The sequence below is a fragment of the Fonsecaea erecta genome (assembly GCF_001651985.1).
Source record: "Fonsecaea erecta strain CBS 125763 chromosome Unknown Scaff3, whole genome shotgun sequence".
NCBI lineage: Eukaryota > Fungi > Ascomycota > Eurotiomycetes > Chaetothyriales > Herpotrichiellaceae > Fonsecaea > Fonsecaea erecta.
In genome coordinates, this window is record NW_017387246.1 from 1,997,826 (window position 1) to 2,016,106 (window position 18,281).

An 18,281-nucleotide genomic window follows, 5' to 3' on the forward strand; every position below is an offset into this window, starting at 1 on the left:
CCACTATGTCTGACAATCCCTCGACCAAAGCCTTTGGTGGTTTGAGTGCTCGTGAGGGAGAAGTCGTCCTTGCGGCTCTTCAGTGTATCAAAAGTGGTGACATTCAGGTAAGTGTCGCCCAAATCCTCAAAGCTTGCCGGTTATTAGCCATGTCACCTTCATCGTCCGTGCCACTGACCCTCGTCTTGCTTCTTTTCAGATTGACTATGCAGCCCTTTGCATGAAGATTGGCTCGAAGAACGAGGCTTCGGCTAGAACGTCCTGGTGCCAAGTCAAGAGAAAGCTGTTCAATGAAGTGAAACCGGGGTCTGCGGAGGAAGCAAGCGCTGCCTCAAAGGCAAAAACACCGCGAAAACCCAAAGCCACAACCACCAGCACTACTCCGAAGTCAGGCAAGGGAGCTTCCAAGACTGAGGCTGACGACAAGGACGGTAAGGATGGTGACCACGATTCTGGTGATGGTGAGAGCAATGGTTCCGCAGCGCCAGCTGCAGACGGCGAAGTGAATGGAGCCGAAGGTCAGTCCGAGCAGAACTTGGAACATCTCCGTGTTCAACCCAAAGCTTCCAGCTACATCATCCACGTCATTGTGGCTTTTCCACGCTGACCCATCTTGATCTCATATCAGAAGCACCAACCACCCCCAAGACGCCTACGACGCCCAAGAAGCGGAGCCGAAAGACCAAGGCCGAAAAGGAAGCTGAGGCCGCCGCCAACGGTGAAGAAGCTGCCGGCGAAGGCGAAGACGAGGAGAAACCGGCAAAGAAGCGTAAAACTCCAGTGAAGAAGAAGGCTGCTGAAGGTGCAAACTCTGGTGAACATGACGGCGAAACCAAGGCTACCCCTGTCAAGGGAAAGAAAACCGCCACTCCACGCAAGACCGCCGCTGCCGCAACCGACAAAGACTCGACTCCCGCTGGCACTGGCGACGAAGTGCTCATGATTGTTGAGGTCGCCAAAGTGAAGAAGGGAGAGGATCCTGTCGTTGCCGCTGGGTTCGTTTCCGCCCTCTAGCAGACCTTCCTTCCTGGCGTGCTACTAACTCTATGTCATTAGGACTACCAATACTCCCAACGGAAGTGTCGGTGATGCCGTCAACACAGCGGTCGAAGCCATTGCGGCCAAAACCACAGAGAATGTCGCCGGTGCGGAGAGTGGCAATTGACTTCACTTTACCCTTTCCTGCCTTCCAGCCAAGGAGTGAAAAGATAAATCAATCAACCCGGAGCTTTTTTCAGTGTTTCGCACTATTCTGCTCTACGACATACAATGTGGCATACGTCCGAACGTCTCATGTCCCGAGTTGCGGCTCATGCATGGATCATGGATGGATGATACAGCGGTGACAAGGGTGGGGAGAGACAAAACGAGCGCGCTTGAGATCAGAAGGAAAGAAAAAGAACCCAAAAACAAAAACAGGCATGGACATGGACATGACGACACAGTAGGATCTGATGGTGGATGGGTACATGCCTACGTGCATGCCTGCGAAAAGCCCGCAGTGAAAACTTGGAAAGTTGAGCTCGGTTTCCACGAGATTTGCGGTGTTGCTTGCTGTGCTGTCTCTTGGGTTGGGAGGGATAGGACATCGATCGATCGATCGTCAGGATAGCAGCAGTTCCACACCTTAGTTACGTACTACAGTGTAGCTATGGAAAAAACAACCTTCCAAGTCCAGATCGCAGATTCGCGTTCCGAATCAAACAATGAACATGGTGTGAGTGAGTGAGTAGGAAAGGAAGGAAGGCAGTAGGTACTCGGCACACCACACCACACCACACCAAATTCCTGCGTTATTGTTATTGTTACTGATGCCCGCCCTACAAGCCCTCTCTCTCTCCTTCCTCCCTCCCTTTTGCGTGGCTGTATATCTCGGTTCTCTTTTTCAGAGAGTCTCGATGCATGAATGACCCTTTCACATTCACTCTCCGTTCCGCACACGGCCCCGACGATCCATAATCTTAGTGATATTGTCAACATATTCACATTGTCGTCGAAGAAGAGAACAATAATCTATCTGTCAGCTGCTCCGTGTACATTGTAGATACATAGATACAGATACATGGGTATATACGTATAACTATATATAATTGTACATGGCTATGCTATGTAATGCATGACCAATTGAGCTGGCTGCAAGTAGACGTGGCTGACGCTTTACTCCGAAGCACCCCTTCTCCTACCTATGGACGGTGGATCTAAATTAATACGACTGATGTATGGGACCCGCGAAGCAAGTGTGAAGAACAAGTCAAATTCTTTCGCTCGGAGCATCTAAGAACAACAAGACATCGAGTGTTCCCGTACTCCATACTCAGTACCTTGTCCACTGTAACAACTGACATCACCAAACACCTTGCGATATAAGAAATAGCAAGGAGGTGGAACAGGACAAATAGAACAGACAAAGACCGGCTCAGACATCGCTAAAGCAGATGCGGCTGGCGCTCACAAAGCCTCAATGCACTTGACCAGCACGTCAAGTCCTCGATCTTCCACCTCCTTTCCCTTCAGAATCCACGCAAGATCACTCAGAATCCCCAAAGGTACTTCTTTCTCTTGGTCCTTCTCAGTCGTCCCCTTGGCCGGAGTTTGGCCATCGCGAACGCTCTTCACCCTCTGCTTTCGGGCCATGAGGTTGGAAATCTCCCATTCCTTCGCGGCTTCCTCCGCCCGTTCAATGACTTGGTTCGAGATGCCACACATGCTGGCGCAATGCATACCGAAAGATCCCTCGGCGGTGCCCTCCTCCAGCTTGTAAAGAAACGTGACACGTCTGTCCGCATCATCCACAAGGATCTTCATCCTCTTTGGCGCTATTTCTGGGTGATGGGCAAACTCCGAAGACAGCGAGTGGTAATGTGTGGCAAAGAACCCCAAGCAGCCAACGTGTGTGGCCAAGTGATGCAGCACCGCCTGTGCGACGGCCACGCCATCGTGTGAAGAAGTTCCTCGTCCCAACTCGTCAAGGATGACAAGGCTGTGTGGTGTCGCCTCGCTAAGAATCTTCTTCGTCTCGGCCAATTCGACAAAGAACGTTGACTGTGCGGCAAAAATGTGATCCTGAGCTCCTAAGCGCGACATGATTCGGTCGAAGGGAGTGAGCCGAGCCGACGCACAGGGGAGGTAGCAGCCGATCTGAGCCATGATGACCGCGACACAGGTCATTCGAAGAACCGTGGATTTTCCTGCTGCATTCGCGCCTGTCAAGAGAGTGAGATTTGGGGACTCTCCTCCCAAAACAATGTCGTTGGGAATGAAGTCGTCGACTTTGGTCAACAGGCAGGGATGGCGTAGATCCACGAGTTCCAAGGTCGACCGGCCAGCAGTATTGGAGTCCGTTGGGTCGACGAATTCAGGGCGGCAGCTCGGGTGTCCCAGAGACGTGCTCGCCTTCGCGAGGGAGATCAAACAGTCTAGTTGCGCGATAATCTTGACCGCCGCAAGCCATATATCGTAATTTTCGTCGAATTTGGCGTAGAGTTTGCGGGCGACGTCCTTGACGATCTGTGAGTGTGTCTCTTGCGCTTCTTGCAGGTTCCGCACAAGGTTCCGTAGTTCAGGAAAGTAGTATCGCTTGACGCTCACGGTGGCGGACATTTGGTCCCAGGAAGCGGGCACCTTGATGCGGGTGGGCACTTCCATTTGCATTATTTCCTTGCCGTTGTCGCGGTAGCAGATGGCGTTAGATTTGAGCTCTTTGCGCCATTTCTGGAGAAGTCCATCAAACTTCCCGTTGATGGTATTGATAATGTCCTGCGATGTGTCGAAATCTTGTTCGATTCCCTCTTCGGGTACCAAAACCCCTGATTCCTTAGCCTTGGTACGGTCAAAGGCATTGTGCCAATACTTGAGACGCCCCTCGAGATCTGGCATGGCGGAGATGAGTTGGCCAATAACCCCGTCACCGTCCGCCGTTTGACCGTTCCCATCTCGCAATAGGGATATGGTGTGGTCGATCTGCTCGAACCCTTCGAGAACTCTGACGAAATCCTGAACTTTGCAGGTCCCAGCGTGGACACGAGATATCAATCTCTCAAGATCCGGCATCTTTGTCATTTGCGAAGTGAAACGGTCCCGGACTTTGGCATCGGCGTTGAGCGAATCGACAGCGTCCAGTCGTGCGTTGATCTTTTTCGTGTCCATGAGTGGATGGCACACCCATTGCTTGAACAAGCGTTTGCCGAACGGCGTAATGCAGCGGTTGAGGAGCTGGAAGAGCGTGCCTTCACTTCCCCCATCGTAGGAATTGGCGAAGATTTCCAGGTTGATCAAAGTCTGGCCATCAAGGACCAGGCTCGTCGCTTTCCGGATGGGGTCGTACCAAGTGAAGTTACCCATTGTCACGAGATCCCGCTCGATCTTCAAGGATCTTAGATACTGGATCAAAGCACCGAGAGCGGACATGAGAAGATCCTTTTCTTTCGCCTGTTGCAGGACTTCCGGCCACTCGTTGGGAAAGTAGTTCTCTGCTTCGAGCTCTTTGGCAGTGATGTGGCCTTCCCAGAATTCTTTGCCAGGTTTCAAGTAGTTCCAGATAGTCGTCGGACTGGTGTTGTTCTTGAGTATACGCAACGTCTTCGTCGTCACGCCGCCCTTTTCCAACAAAAGCTCTTGCGGTCTTGTCTGAGCAATGAAAGTCTCAAATTTGGTCAGGTCTGCATCGTCAACGAACTCTGATACGTGGAATTGACCAGTAGCAGTGTCGACGAAGGCGACACCAAACGCGGGCAGGTCCTCGACCTCGGATTCCTTGATTGCTACGCAATAGGTCGACATGTCGTCCTGCAGCATTGTACCGTCGACCAATGTGCCCGCAGTGAGTACACAGGCCAGTTCTCTCTTGATGACTTTGTCTTCTTTGCTCTTCTTGCTGGCAAAACCATTGGATTTTTCGTCCCGCTCACGCATGTCTTTACCCAGAGCAGTCTCTTGCTGGTCAACTCGAGCAATCTTGAACCCTTTTGCGACGAATTGGTTTGCCCAGAGTTCCAGACTCGACTCTGGAACGCCTACCATTCTCATATTCACACGGTCGGTCAACTTCAGATCGAACAATTGATGGCCAATAGTGGCGTCGTTCTCGTAGAGTTCATAGAATTTCCCTTTCTTGAAGAATACGATCGTGTCCCAGTACTTCTGCTTGATTTCCCAATACTGCTTCTCGAACGGAGAGAAGCCCTTCCAGGCCATGGGTGGGATATACAAGGTGCGTGGGTCGTAATCAGGATGGCCGGGTGGATTGCGGTCCATATCTCTGATATCCTCAAGCCACGCATGGCGTTTCTCCGGTTCGGTCATGTGGGCTTTCTGTTTCTTTCCACTTGGCTGCTTGGGCGGAATGTTGGTAGGTCGTGGTTGCAAAGGCTGGGGATTTTCGGGATCGTACGTCCACTGCTGAGCAGTTGAAGTGTCCTCAGGAACCTCCAGATCGTCGGCACGGACGACAACTCTATCTGGTGCAGGGGTGAAATGAGACGACGCGGTCCGTGAAGTGCTTTTGGACGCCAGCTTGCGCTTAGCAGGCCGGCGACGTACTTCCTCTTCAGAGTCGTCCGGGACAATGAAATCATCCATTTCTACCTTGTTAGCACAAACCCATCTTAGTTGCAGGGAGGTGTGTACCATCTTCCGCCTCCGCCTCGTTCTCCTGCTCGTAGACGTCCTCATCCGCACTATCGGAGACTCGTCTGCGTTTCGTAGGGCGAGACCGGCGCCGAGCGGTAGGTTTGAACACATCGTCACCGTCGGTACCTTCGCTGTCGGACTCGAGATAGTTGATTTTCTTGTTTTTAGCCTGTTGCCTCGATAATTAGCACAGCGCAGTCACAGACGCGTAAGGTCCCTCACCCGTCGTGATGGTGTACCGTGGGCAGTCAATTCCTCTCTGCCATTAGTCTGCTCATCGTCAGCTGAGACTGGCGATGGCAGACTTTTGGAAGGAGGCAGACTCGCCTTTGGAACAATGTCCTCATCCTCAGGTTCCAATGCGTCACTGCTGGGAACAGGGGTCAAAGAACTTGATGACGTCCCGGCCGATTTGTTGCGAGGCTTCAATGGAACAGGCGTCTCAACTGCTGACCGACTAGGCAACGTGGATGGCGAGACAGTTGAGGGTGTCTTCTGGAAGAAGCCCAAGAGAGTCTTCTGTCCACCTGCGGAGGAGGATTTCTTCAAGGCAGGGGTGGAAGCAGGTGTCGAGGCTGCCTTCTTCGTCATGGCTGAGAGGCAACGAGACGCTTCGGGCCTCTATACAGAAATTAAAAAAAAAACTATCAATGGCTGGACGGATTGATTGAATCGCGAGAAATCCAAAGATGTTGGAGTGATGCAACCGCGTGGAGAAATAACGAGTTGCTAGCGCGTTGACCTTCGACGCGTTAAGTACGCACACAGTAACGGCAATGCGGGTCGCCCCCCCTTATTATCAGCCTCATCCTTTATGCCAAATTGGCTTCAGCAGTTGATCATCTGATATTGATTTTACATGTTGCCTTGATGCAGGCTATTATTCTGTTGTTACAGCTAAGATCACGACGCCTTCAAGACCGTTGGCTCATCGCCTCCCTGTTCATGTCCAATGGTCAAATCTGGAGTCTCTTTGCTCTCTGGGCGTCCTTCCCATCCCGGGCATGATAATCCAAGCTCCGCGTATTCCTCGTCGGGGACGATGTTGACGATCTTGATCTTCCACTTCCCTGTTCGAAGAATAAGCAGGTTGTCGTCGATGATCCATTTTTGCACCTCTTTCCAGTCAGATGTCTTCACAGGTGTAAAGCTAAGGCTATCATCCATCTCGTTTTTGGCGTCGGATGCTCCTCCCACGTACGCTCCTCCAGCATTAATAAGTCGCTGGCCCTCTGTTTTTGATGTCACCAGGCCAGCCGACCAGAGAATGTTACTCATAGGTTTCTGGGAAATGACGCTCCGTGGGAGTTTGATGTGAGTGGAGGCATTGTCTTCCCGTCGCAACGGCTGAGCATGCTTGTTCAACGACGGGTGGGCAAACAGGGGCGTTCCCGAAGAATGCGTGTCAGCCTTTTGCGTCTCCTCCAGGCTTGCCTTCATGTCGCTGAGGCTAAAGCTTTTCTTGAAAAGCTGACGGTGTTCACTTTCGGCCTGGGTCGCAGCATCCAGGCCGTAGATGAGCTCCACGAACTCTTTTGCGAGCTTGTGTTGTGCTACACGTTTTGACTGGTCCTTCCCATGTTCTTCCATAACTTCACTGATCTTGGACAAGGGCAAGAAAGTCAGCAACTTCAGATATTTTTCGACATCTGAGTCTGAAGACCGGAGGAAGAACTTTGACGAGTGTTAGCCTCATCGAGCTCCACGAAAGGGACAAGCTCATACCTGGTAGAGATCGAAGACGCTGGTCATTTCCGGGTTGAGCCAGACGGCATTACCAGCGCTCTTTCCGAACTTCTCTCCCGAGGCCGTAGTCAGGAGAGGCACAGTGAACCCCATTGGATCAGGGCTGACCTCAATGCCGCGTTTTGAATCGAGAAGTTGAGTTTGCCGCAGGGCCACCTGGTACTCGTGCGAGTCTTTGGCAATTTGCTTCACAGCTTCGGCACCCGCGAGGATATTTCCAAACTGGTCTGCACCGCCAATCTGCAGCTGGCACCCGGATTGAAATAGGTGCCACCAGTCCCATGCCTGCACCAGCGGGTAGCTGAACTCGGCAAAGGACATGCCATCTCCCTTTTCCAGCCGATTTTTCACTCTGAAACCCCATTGTCAGCGTCTAACGCATCTTGAGAGATTCACCAAGAAGGATGTGCTCACGTGTCTCGACCCAGCATCGGACCTATACGGATGTGTCGACCGAGGATGGACAGAAATTCTCTTGCTGTGACCTTAGACCACCAAGTTACATTGTTCTCGAGAGATCTGCGCCAGGCCCATTCCCGCGTGTATCCCTTCCGTGCGGCGTATGTTTCGATCGAAGCGCCCAGCCTTTTCAGCTGAATATGCATAGCTGCCATATTGGCTTTCCTCTGCGAGGGGGACATGATTTCTCTGCCTTTCAATCGGCCCGTTGGATCTCCAATACTCGCGGTAAATCCCCCCAACTGGCGCAGGTCAGCAACTCCGAAAGCGAAGGCCAACGTGGATGGTGTGTCTTACAATGAAGTTGGCCTTGTAACCATGAATGTAGAGCCAACCCAGGACCATGAAAGGCACCATATGACCAACGTGCAACGACGGAGCGGTAGGGTCGATGCCAGCATAGACTCCGACTCGGCGATGGGTGAGTAGCTTGTCCAGATCTTCTCTTGTGCTAAAAGGCGTCCGTCAATCACCGTAGACGTCTGTGGTTCTGTTCTTGGAGATCCTCACCCCACAATCTGATTGATGTATCCCCGTTCCTCAAGTATGCTCAGCATCGACTTCATATTGCCTTTCTCGATCTCCCTGGCTTTGGCACGCCATTCTTCTTCCGCCTCTTGGATCCGTCGCACGTGGGCTTGGGTGATCCATCTTTGCTGGGAAGATGGGATCGGAGAGGGATTGCGCTCGCGAAGGTGACGACGACAGCTGTGGCAGACGTAGAGGGAGCGACGAGTTGCCCGGAGGGGGATTGACGTCTTCATGAGGCTCTGTCTGTACGCTTGCTTACAGTTCAATGCGGGCGCAACCAAGTGAATGCAGACGAACTGCGGAGCGAAAAAAAGTTCATGGTTTCGGGGACGGACTTTCGGCTAGTCGGCGCAGAAGCCGCCGATTATGATCCGCCAATCACCAAGTCAACAGACTCGATAGCATCATTTCTCGCGGTATTACTTCTTCCGTTTCGAGTATCATTAAAATACATAATAGTATTAATTGTTAGCAAATGTGTGCCACATTCCACATTCAGTATCCGTGAATGGTGAAAACACATGATCGTGTCCACACGGGGTGGAGCTGGCAAGGCCGCCAAAAAAGATCGAACGCAAAGCTAATGCATCAGGGTTATGTGTGCATTCATGCTGCTGCCAACTCACGCTCTGACTCGACGTGTTTGCCAAAAACCCACGGAATCCTTGTCATGCGAAAGGATCAAAACCAGAAAGAGAATAGACTGTTGCTCGTAATTTACGAGATCTCATCGGATCGGAATTGGCAGGTATGTCACTTTGGATAGGAACGATATATATTCGTTGGTGGACTGACCGAATCGGTACATTCTTCACGGGTTGATATTATTATTAAGTCGGTGTGATTCATCCGAGACGACTCTTCTAGCTAATATCCCAACGGGACAGACACTATGATATCCAGGCGGAATGTACCGAGTAATAGATAATAGATGTTGAGCTTGTTTGGTAGCCGATATCTGTGCCGCGCCACAGCGGCTGTCTTTCCCTTATGTCTTACACTTCTACCTCGTACGATGTTGATATACAATACGCATATCGTTTTGCGTGTTCGTTTAGTCAGAACCAACGCTTTCATCTACCGATTACTTAGTCGCCTACATGGCTCACCCCAATGGGCTGAATCAAGATGTATGGCCTCTACTTTATAATTACACTCCTCCATTAATTACATGGTCCTCTACCTGCGGTCCCCACCCTCCAGCTCCGTTTTGACTGCTCCAAACAACAACCCACCGGCCGGCACCACTGCCGCCCTTGGCTAACCAACGAATCCTTTGCGCTCTCGCCTTCCCGAACGGGCTAACCAGCTGGTTCCTCCTTGGGAGGGCGTTGATGAAGATCGTCGCTTGGGAACAACAATGTCAGGCCATCTACGATCACCAATACAGCACTGAGGCCCCCATCCCGGCGATTCGGATCCTTCCAGGCTTGACGAGCCTATCGTTACGTCCAGACCTCGAATCCGGGGGCCTCCTTGCTCCATATTATGGAGTAGCCCACAAACTATCCAGGGGTCCCTTGACCTACCTCGTACAATGTGCCAGATTCCCGGCTACGTCCAATCCTTGAGCTTTCCTTCAGACTTTTCAAACTTCGAGAGAGCCCCGCCGTGGAAACCAAACGGGCCGGCAACCGGAGACTGGTTCTGCCAATATGTTAGGCCTTGTCCCAGCCCATGGATTTATAGACTCGAACTCTTTCTCCACGAACGAACGAACCCACGACGTCAACCGCCGTGAGGATGCATTGACGACGCTGGTGACGGCGAGATTCGATCCAGTCACTACATTTTTGGACAACGTATCGCTCAATTGCTGTCATCAACCCTCCCGTCATGTCCAGACCCTGTAGTCCTCGGAAACAACGACATCCGGCGACGTGATGAGCGACAGTTACTACACGGGCACGTTTGACACGACGACGATCATTGTCACCATCACCTCGGCGCTGTCCTTATACAATGCACTGGAGCTGATCCTGCTGATCTTCACGACATTTGCCGTGTATCGTGGCCTCTATTTCTGGTCGCTGCTGGTGGCGACCACGGGGTTGATTCCTTACGTCGTCGGGCTCATCTTGCTCTACTTCCAATTGACCGCTAGTGTCGCTGGTCTGGTCATCAACAGTGAGTCCTCCTGCTGCTGTTTTACGACGACGCACTTTTGTGACACCGGGTCGACCGCCACATCCAGCAATAGCTGACAGAATCGCAGATTATGGCTGGTGGACGGCCATCACAGGCCAGAGCGTGGTGCTCTACTCGCGACTGGGAATCGTACTTGGAAAAGGCAACGACCGCATCCTGAAGTACGTCAAGTGGATGATCATCGTTGACGCCATTTGCTTCCACACGACAACAACTGTGGTCGTGTTCGGGTCGTACTATGCATCACCACCGGCCCGGGCCCCCTTCTCTCGCGCCTACACGTACGTGGAGAAGATCCAGATGACGGGCTTCTGCATCCAAGAGTTCATCATCTCCGGCCTGTACCTCTGGAAGACGATGGATATCGTCAAGGCCCAGCAAGCACCGGGCGCAGCCTCTTCTTCAATAAACACATCCGAGCAGAAGAAAAAGAGACGGGTGCACCGCGTAATGTGGCAGCTGTTCATCATCAACATCGTCATAATCTTTCTGGACATCGCCCTGCTGGTCATCGAGTATAGGAACCTGCACATTCCCGAGGTCGCGTTCAAGGGATTCTGCTACTCGGTCAAGTTGAAACTCGAATTCGCCGTTCTCAGCAAACTGGTAGAGGTGGCGGGCGTCAAGAACCCGAGGACCCTGGGCAGCCTCACCAGCAATACCTTCGATCTCACTTCCCACGACAGGGCCGATAGCCTTCCGATCATGAACGGCAACGCGGACTTAGCCCTTGACTCAGATCCCAGATCGACACACTCGACGCTGGCGCGCTTGTCTGGAACAGAACAAAGTGCATCGCCACCGGAGTGGGCGGACGCGCTCAAGCAGAGCTCCCCCCGGCACATTGACGACGTGGAGAAGGACGCTGAGAAGGGTCGCCAACAGAGCTTGTCGACATTCGACGCCATCGAGCGCGGACCGAGCAATATCTCCACTCTTGTCCCTGGCAATGTGTCCGAATATCCCCATCGTCGGCACCCGCGGAGAGACTCTGATCTCCTCTACGCGGATGCCCTCCGAGAACTGGCACGAAAAGGCCGAGCTGGATAGAGCCACCATCTTGGTGTTTTCTCTGGGGCCAACTGGCTCAAGATGCAGGACGTCGAAGACTAGAACAGCTCGATAACCGGTATAAGTAATCCGGGTTGAGGACCCCGGTTCTCGAAGACCTAGTCCACCACATCAGGGTGGCATGTCCATACTAGCGGGCCACTCAGGCAGCTCCGCACTCCAGTTCTGAGCCAGCTCGTTCCCATAGAGGAAACGATCCCAGTTCAAACTCGCCTCTGGCATGGAGGATGGGAGGGCCGTGTCCGCGTCAAAGCCGGTGTCAGCACTAGCCCCGAGATCCCACTCAGAACATGGCAAGCACGTTGCTTCAAACGGTTCGGAATATGCCGTTCCAGTACCCTCCCCAGAAGAGCACTGAGATGCAATCTGCGGGCCTGCATTCAGGGCCGCGGTGCTACTGTTCTGTGACACGTGTGCCGAGGCCTTCGAATGGTGGCGCAGAGCTCGCGGTGGCCTCAGCTCCAGATGAATTGCTCCAAAGTACGGGAGAACCACGGTCCGGCGCTTCGCATCGGCTCCAGAGATTTGGTTGACATCTTCATACAAAAAGGAGGCCAGTTCCTCCAACACTCTCAGGCCCTGTCTGCTGATGCTGCCGCCCTGCTGGGTTGCGCGGTACCGGAAGACATCCTTGATCTCCTCGATGAGGGCGAGGTCCTCGCCGACATTTCCCAAGGCCTCGAAATCCGACTCTGGCAGAGAGTGGGGACAGTATGATAAGCGCAGCAGCAGGCCTACCATAAGTATACACGCACTGAACAGCCCCTGAAAGTCCTCGCAGCTACAGATGTAGACGGCAAGGGAAGGGTCGGAGCGTAGCAGGTTGAAAACCCGAAGCATGCCGCGACAGGCTTGCAGACAGAGGTATTTGTTTGCCTGGTATGGATCTTGATCCGCCTCATTGTTGTTGTGGAGGCCGTCGCAATCCGGGTTGTGGGCCGCGAGGTTGGGGACTTTCAGCATAAAGGGCAGATGGAGAAAGGACTGGACCTGCCAGAACCACATTTGAGCTATGAGATGTTCGTGCGCCAGAAATGAGTCGGAGGCCTCTCGGTGTGATTCCAGATCCCACCAGTCTGGAGGCATGGCTGCTGCCACTTCGTTTAATGTTTCTTGGATGTCCATTGTGGTCTGCAGTTTGACTCGGTCTGACTCGGGACTTGCGTTGCGGTCGTTCACTCGGCCTGCGGCAATAGACACCACCCGCCTGAAAGCACGCATTTTGATGTCCACCGATACCGGTGCTCCGCCTTGAGTGGCTGTCTGGCCCTTCAACACGGACATCGCCAGACGATCAGAAAACTTGACGTCCTCTGCATGTGGGAACCCCAGAACCATGCTCATAAGTCGATCGAGCTCCATGATCGAGCCGATAAAGCGCTGTCGGCGAAAGAGCTTCGTCAGTTCCTGCCCACACAGGTTTGGCGCGTACTGGGCCACACCGAGCGGCATCTTCGGTTCCGCGAACCCGGTGTCCTGGGCAATGTCCAACGCTCTGCGGACGCACAACCAGGACTTGCGCAGTTGATTGCTCTCAGCATACATTTTGCCACGTATCATCAGGAGCAACAGCATGCCCGGGTCATGCATATGCTTATGTTGGGAAGCGGGGGAGAGAACAATTGTATCCACCGCCAGCACTATTCGATCGGCGAGTTCGAGGGGAGATGTAGAGATGTTCACCTTGTAGTCGTCAACTCCAGGGCGCAGTTGGTAGAGGGACAGTGCAATGCAGAGGAGGCCTGTGGCCAACGAAACCGGCTCTTGTGAGCGAGACAATTTGGCGAGCACAAATTCTCGGAAGGATAGAGGCTCGTCGGAATGGCTCGTCGTGCGAGACCTCGTGGATGGAACTGGTGTGATTGAAGAAAATAAAGTGGCATTAGCTCCGGCTTTTGTGCTAGATGCTCCAGATCCAAGTATCGAACTTCCTTCTTCATCCTCCAAGTAGGGAGAGAGATCCTGCAGCGCGGACGCCTGGTCTCTCCAAGCAATCCACCACTTGAGGGAAATATCCAGCACGTCGAACACATATGGTTCCGAGGAGATTGTCGAGAGTAATTTCTCGGATTCCGTGGAACCAGTATTGTTGGCGATATCGGAAAAGCTCATGAATTCAACCTTTTCAGCCAGGATTGAAGAAACACACGCTGTGCTCTGCGTAAACATCTCATTGTTGAACAATTGTGAGAGCAAGGGACTGAGTGTTTTGCAATGCTCCTCTGAAGTCATGGCGAGAACGGCGCGGACGTCGCCTGTCCCGTTTATGCTTGTCGATTGCTGAGGTTGATGTTGAGCCGGGAGAAATGGGTGAGAACTGAACATGGACGAAGCTGGTATTCCATTTTCCACTTCCTGGCCTCCCAAAACCTGTGACTTGATTCGCGTCGAGCCGTCTGCCTGCCCGTTAAGGGTGAAGTGGCCGTGCGTGTCTCCACTTTCGAAAGCCAGGTCGAAGTTCAGGGCATTAGCAAACGGGTTTCCATTGGTGAGACCAAGTTCTGCATCGAGGCCGAAACTCGGACTAAATTCGTCCCCTCTGTGTGCAGAGCTACTCGGGAGAGGAAAGTTGTTGCTCTGAGGGTTACTGAAAGTATTGGCAAATATCCCGTCCTGCTTCTCCTTCTCTCGCTCTCGTGCAAGTCGTGCAACGACTGACTCCATCCTATCCACGTGGATCTTCACGCGCGGGTATTCCTCATCGTCGGAATGATTGGTCAACGAAACCACCTCGCGACGCCTTTTGTAGATCCTCGGCTGACGGTGGTTCGACTTCGTGGAGGCTGAATCCTCCGTGGGGTTTTCAGGAGATGTGTTCCAGGCGACGTAGCCTTGGATCTGGCAGGAGCGGTTGTGTCGCTTGCATTGGATGCATTTTCTCTCCTCTGGGACACTCGCCAGGTCCGTAACTTGGGAGGGAGAAGAAGGTGGGGTGGGCGGGTAGTTGCATTTTATCTTTCGACGGCGACCTGGGTGGCGATATCGATGATTAGATTGGTATTACCTTGGATTTTGAGTGTTTGACTCGTCAGGGGAGCGACGAGTATATACGGTTCCAGAGAAATGCAAGGTTTGAGAAGAATAGAAGAGTGAACCGTGAACCGTGAACAGAGACAGACCACCTGGTCTGGTCCAGGCTTGAGGCCGAATTTACGTTGAATCACTTCTCTATTCCTCCGATCTGCCCTTTGTTCACACTCCAAGGCTCCACAGTATAGGCCTCGCTCAATGTCTGACCCAAGACAGGTGACATTATATCACCGAACAGAAAGAAAAACAGGCGTAGCAACTTGGAGCAGAGAAATGAAGCATAATTGAAACAGAATACGTACATTCTTGACATGACTTGGTGCCCTTCCTCATCTGCCTTAGAGGCGGGGAAGCATTTTGTTCATCCAGGCCGTCTTGAACAGTGGTCGATGTCTCGGTCGGCATTGTGTTCTGCTTTGACTGCTCTTGCCTAAAAGTGGGAGGCTCGTCACCCCTTGGGGTCGAGTTCGAGGGGGACCGGGAATGAAAGCCCAGCAGGAAGGGATGCAGAGGACATGAAGATATGAAATGATTAAATTACCTTGATCAGAGAATATGAGACGTTTGATTCCACACAGTTGAGGTAGAGAGAGGCTGATTCTCGAACTGATCAACTGATGGAATACAATGGAAGAGGCGGCCAAGAAGAGCTGGAGCCTTGCCTGCATTGACTAATAATACAGTTTTTATGAAGGTCGAAGTTACTAAGCGGGATTCTTGGCATTCTGGGCCCAAATCCAACATCAACATCAACATCATGTCATCGACTCGACTCCTGCGCCTTAACTGCCCTGATTGATATACTCGTCGTCCCCCTCACCGTCGCTCTCACTCTCCTCCGGATCACCTTCTCTCGCCCGAGAAGCCCGCCAACCTGGATTCCGACTTTGACTCCGGCTTCCATCGCCATAGCGACTCTTGCTGCGACTTTTGCTCTTACTCCTTGTCCGTCTCTCATCTCTCCACGTGCCTCTGGTCTCTCCCTTTCTACGCGCCTCACTCTTCTTGACCTGATCAACATCGACCTCTGGATGCATCCGTCGTATATGTTCGTAGAGTTTCTTGCCCTTGGAGAAAGGCTGTCTTGCTCGCCGGCACGATGGGACGGGGCACAGAATCCGGTGCTCCGGGTCGTCGTTCAACTCACTACTGGCGTCGATGTCGGTATAGGGACTGTTAGCGCTCAGACTGGCACTTCGCGAGCCCCGCCTGCTCTGGGGCGGTTGTAACCCACCGCTCTGCCCGTGGACGCTCTCCAAGTGTCGCTGAAGATGGCTCTTCTTCCGAAATGGGATCTGGTGTCTCGGACAAGCTCGATGCGGGCAGGTTCGCTCGTCTTCTACCACATGCACTTGGATTCCTGAGCACGTGGCTCCCGACTCTCGACAGTTCCTGCAAGCTCTTGCTATTCCAGGTTCGCCGTCCGCGGGTTGGCATTCGGTTTTCGTTGCTTGACACCGTTCACAGGGTCTGGACGTGCGAATTGCTGGACGCTCATTTTCGTTGGGATCGGCCTCTTGTTCTCCGAGCTGTGACGACCTTTGGCTTCCGTCGTCATCAGCAAGGTGTTCCGTAAAGTGCGATTCACTCCGACTCCTGCCCTCTCCTTCATAGAACGTGCGGAATTGCATGTTCTCGTCAAAGAGCTTCGCACATCGTCGACTTGCACGCTCCACGACTGCGGGATCCCAACCTGTAAGGCTGGCCATGCCCACCACGTCGCTCCAGTCCCGCAAGCCGAGATTCTTGACCCGTCGTGACCGTGCTGCCGATGCAGCAGAGGTGACTGACGCGCTCGATACGTCGGTAAATGCGGACGACGAACGTGCTCTCTGCCGTGTTGGCGGACGTGAACCGCTTCTTCCTCGAGTGGAATTGATTGTGTCGTCCTCCGGGCTCTGAGAATACTTTGTCCTCCGTGTGCTTTGCGGCTTTGCTGCGTAGGCGTATCTGGCCTTATGAAGACCAAGTAGCAGATCATCGACTTTGCTCAGGATGTGTCGTGCGCTGGGAAGAAAGCATCCACGCGCCTTCTCATCGTCCACCAACGGCACGGGGCGCCGCTCCACGTCACTTGTATCAGGATCGCTTTCCTCCTTGCCGGAGATGGAAGCCTCCTCTGCATCATCTTCGTAGAATGCGAATTGTTGAGAGTAGAATACCGGCTCTGCTGTGGCTTCTGGCGAGTGCGGACTCTCTGCCCGTTCCACATCCATAGTTTCTTCTTCCTGGTCCTCGTCCTCGTCCTCAGGGACTTCTGCATCCATGTCCACTTCCGCATCACTGGGCTCGGCTGCCATGTCCCTCTGTGGCGCACCAGCTAGGGTCTGGTCTTCCCATTGTCTTGCATGCCATCGTTCTCTAGCAATCTTCGTCGCGGTCGCAATCAACCATTCTTCAAGATTGGCACTGGGCTGAGGCTGGGCCTGCATGCGGTATTCGATGTCTCCCGCCACTCTTGGCAGCAATTCTTCACGAGGCACCTGGTCGGGAGGCATAGGCCAAGCTGTCCAGGACTTGACGAGTCCGTTCCTCCCCCCGGTGCGCCGACCCAGGGTTGCCTCGTCATCATCGTCGCATGGTGTAGAGAGCACCGACGAGGCTCTCTCCTTACCCTTCCTGCTCCGCTTCGCTTCCCTCCCGCCCTGTGGCTGTAGTTTGCGCTTCACGCCGAAGGCGTTGAAGAGGTGGGTGCTGAGGTCCTGACTGCGCACACGATCCAAGCTCAGAGCCACGGTGCGTTCCACCTTGGTCCAAGAGTTCCATGTTGACGCGGGGCCGAAGTAGCGATTGGGGCGGGTGAAGTACGTTCGACCCTCTTCTCCTTGTGCGAACGGGTTGTTTGATATCACATTCGGGACGGTGCGCGAGGCTCTTGGATCTCCCGGTGGCGATGTGTTGATGGCTCGTATATCGGGAGCTGCTTGTCGAGGGGGTGATGATGGAACGACTCGATCAGGCGATAGCCCGTTGCTCTCGGCATCATCGGCGTAGTCGGTATCTGACTCCATTCTGACGTACCCAAAAGCATCTCCTCGCCAAAGTTCCCACGGTGCGTTGTTCCAACAAACGTTTATTGGCGCGAAAACTAAAGTCGCCGAGGCGCCTCACCCAGACAGGGCGTTCAGGTGAGTCTGAAGGTTCAGTATGTGACCTGCTCCCACGCCAATGCATACGACCTGTCAAGTCTTTTCACGGGAGGACGTTTCCTTCTTTTGCGAAAAAGTGTATAAAAGTGTATACAAGTTGTATTAGGAACTGGTTAGATCGGTCCTTCTTCCTTAGGGCTGCTTTGATAAAGCCGACATTCTGCCGGTGGCACCATTACATACATATCTATCCATCCATATACGGGAGCGCTCTACCAGGACGCAAAAGCGGTTATATATATCAGAGAAATGGGCCAGAATCGATGCCTAGGGTGATCCCAAAGACAGAAATGCAGACTTTATGCGTACATTCACGATGTCAGCTCGAAACAACACTGGACAGGCCCCGGGAGATATCACAAAGGGTAACTGTGAAGGGGAGTGATACTAGTCCGCATACGGGATGTTTTGTTGGGTATTATGTATATGCGATTTGATCCAATGTGCAAATTGAAGGGCTAGTTTTTGTCTTCTCTCAACGCCATGCCAGGGTATCTAAGTCAAAAGCACCATATCATA

At 52.9% G+C, this 18,281-nt stretch overlaps 6 protein-coding genes across 6 annotated transcripts; 2 read left to right on the forward strand and 4 right to left on the reverse strand.

The window, feature by feature from the left end:
• Nucleotides 1-5: 5 nt before the first annotated feature.
• Nucleotides 6-1,165, forward strand: AYL99_03982 (hypothetical protein; the record flags this gene model as incomplete). The annotated part of the gene is made up of 4 exons (XM_018835496.1): nucleotides 6-107; nucleotides 200-518; nucleotides 629-995; nucleotides 1,057-1,165. The coding sequence occupies 4 exons, from the start codon at nucleotides 6-8 to the stop codon at nucleotides 1,163-1,165; spliced, it is 897 nt and encodes a 298-aa protein (XP_018695146.1).
• Nucleotides 1,166-2,448: 1,283 nt separating this feature from the next.
• On the reverse strand, nucleotides 2,449-6,219 carry AYL99_03983 (hypothetical protein; the record flags this gene model as incomplete). The annotated part of the gene is made up of 3 exons (XM_018835497.1): nucleotides 2,449-5,579; nucleotides 5,626-5,797; nucleotides 5,851-6,219. 3 exons carry the CDS (start codon nucleotides 6,217-6,219, stop codon nucleotides 2,449-2,451), a joined length of 3,672 nt encoding a protein of 1,223 aa, XP_018695147.1.
• A 312-nt stretch (nucleotides 6,220-6,531) lies between these two features.
• On the reverse strand, nucleotides 6,532-8,597 carry AYL99_03984 (tyrosine-tRNA ligase; the record flags this gene model as incomplete). Its single annotated transcript, XM_018835498.1, has 5 exons — nucleotides 6,532-7,302; nucleotides 7,354-7,726; nucleotides 7,789-8,075; nucleotides 8,131-8,284; nucleotides 8,344-8,597. 5 exons carry the CDS (start codon nucleotides 8,595-8,597, stop codon nucleotides 6,532-6,534), a joined length of 1,839 nt encoding a protein of 612 aa, XP_018695148.1.
• A 1,650-nt stretch (nucleotides 8,598-10,247) lies between these two features.
• Nucleotides 10,248-11,562, forward strand: AYL99_03985 (hypothetical protein; the record flags this gene model as incomplete). Its single annotated transcript, XM_018835499.1, has 2 exons — nucleotides 10,248-10,491; nucleotides 10,580-11,562. The coding sequence occupies 2 exons, from the start codon at nucleotides 10,248-10,250 to the stop codon at nucleotides 11,560-11,562; spliced, it is 1,227 nt and encodes a 408-aa protein (XP_018695149.1).
• Nucleotides 11,563-11,694: 132 nt separating this feature from the next.
• Nucleotides 11,695-15,018, reverse strand: AYL99_03986 (hypothetical protein; the record flags this gene model as incomplete). Its single annotated transcript, XM_018835500.1, has 2 exons — nucleotides 11,695-14,552; nucleotides 14,916-15,018. The coding sequence occupies 2 exons, from the start codon at nucleotides 15,016-15,018 to the stop codon at nucleotides 11,695-11,697; spliced, it is 2,961 nt and encodes a 986-aa protein (XP_018695150.1).
• A 377-nt stretch (nucleotides 15,019-15,395) lies between these two features.
• Nucleotides 15,396-17,624, reverse strand: AYL99_03987 (hypothetical protein; the record flags this gene model as incomplete). The annotated part of the gene is made up of 1 exon (XM_018835501.1): nucleotides 15,396-17,624. One exon carries the CDS (start codon nucleotides 17,622-17,624, stop codon nucleotides 15,396-15,398), a length of 2,229 nt encoding a protein of 742 aa, XP_018695151.1.
• Nucleotides 17,625-18,281: the final 657 nt, after the last annotated feature.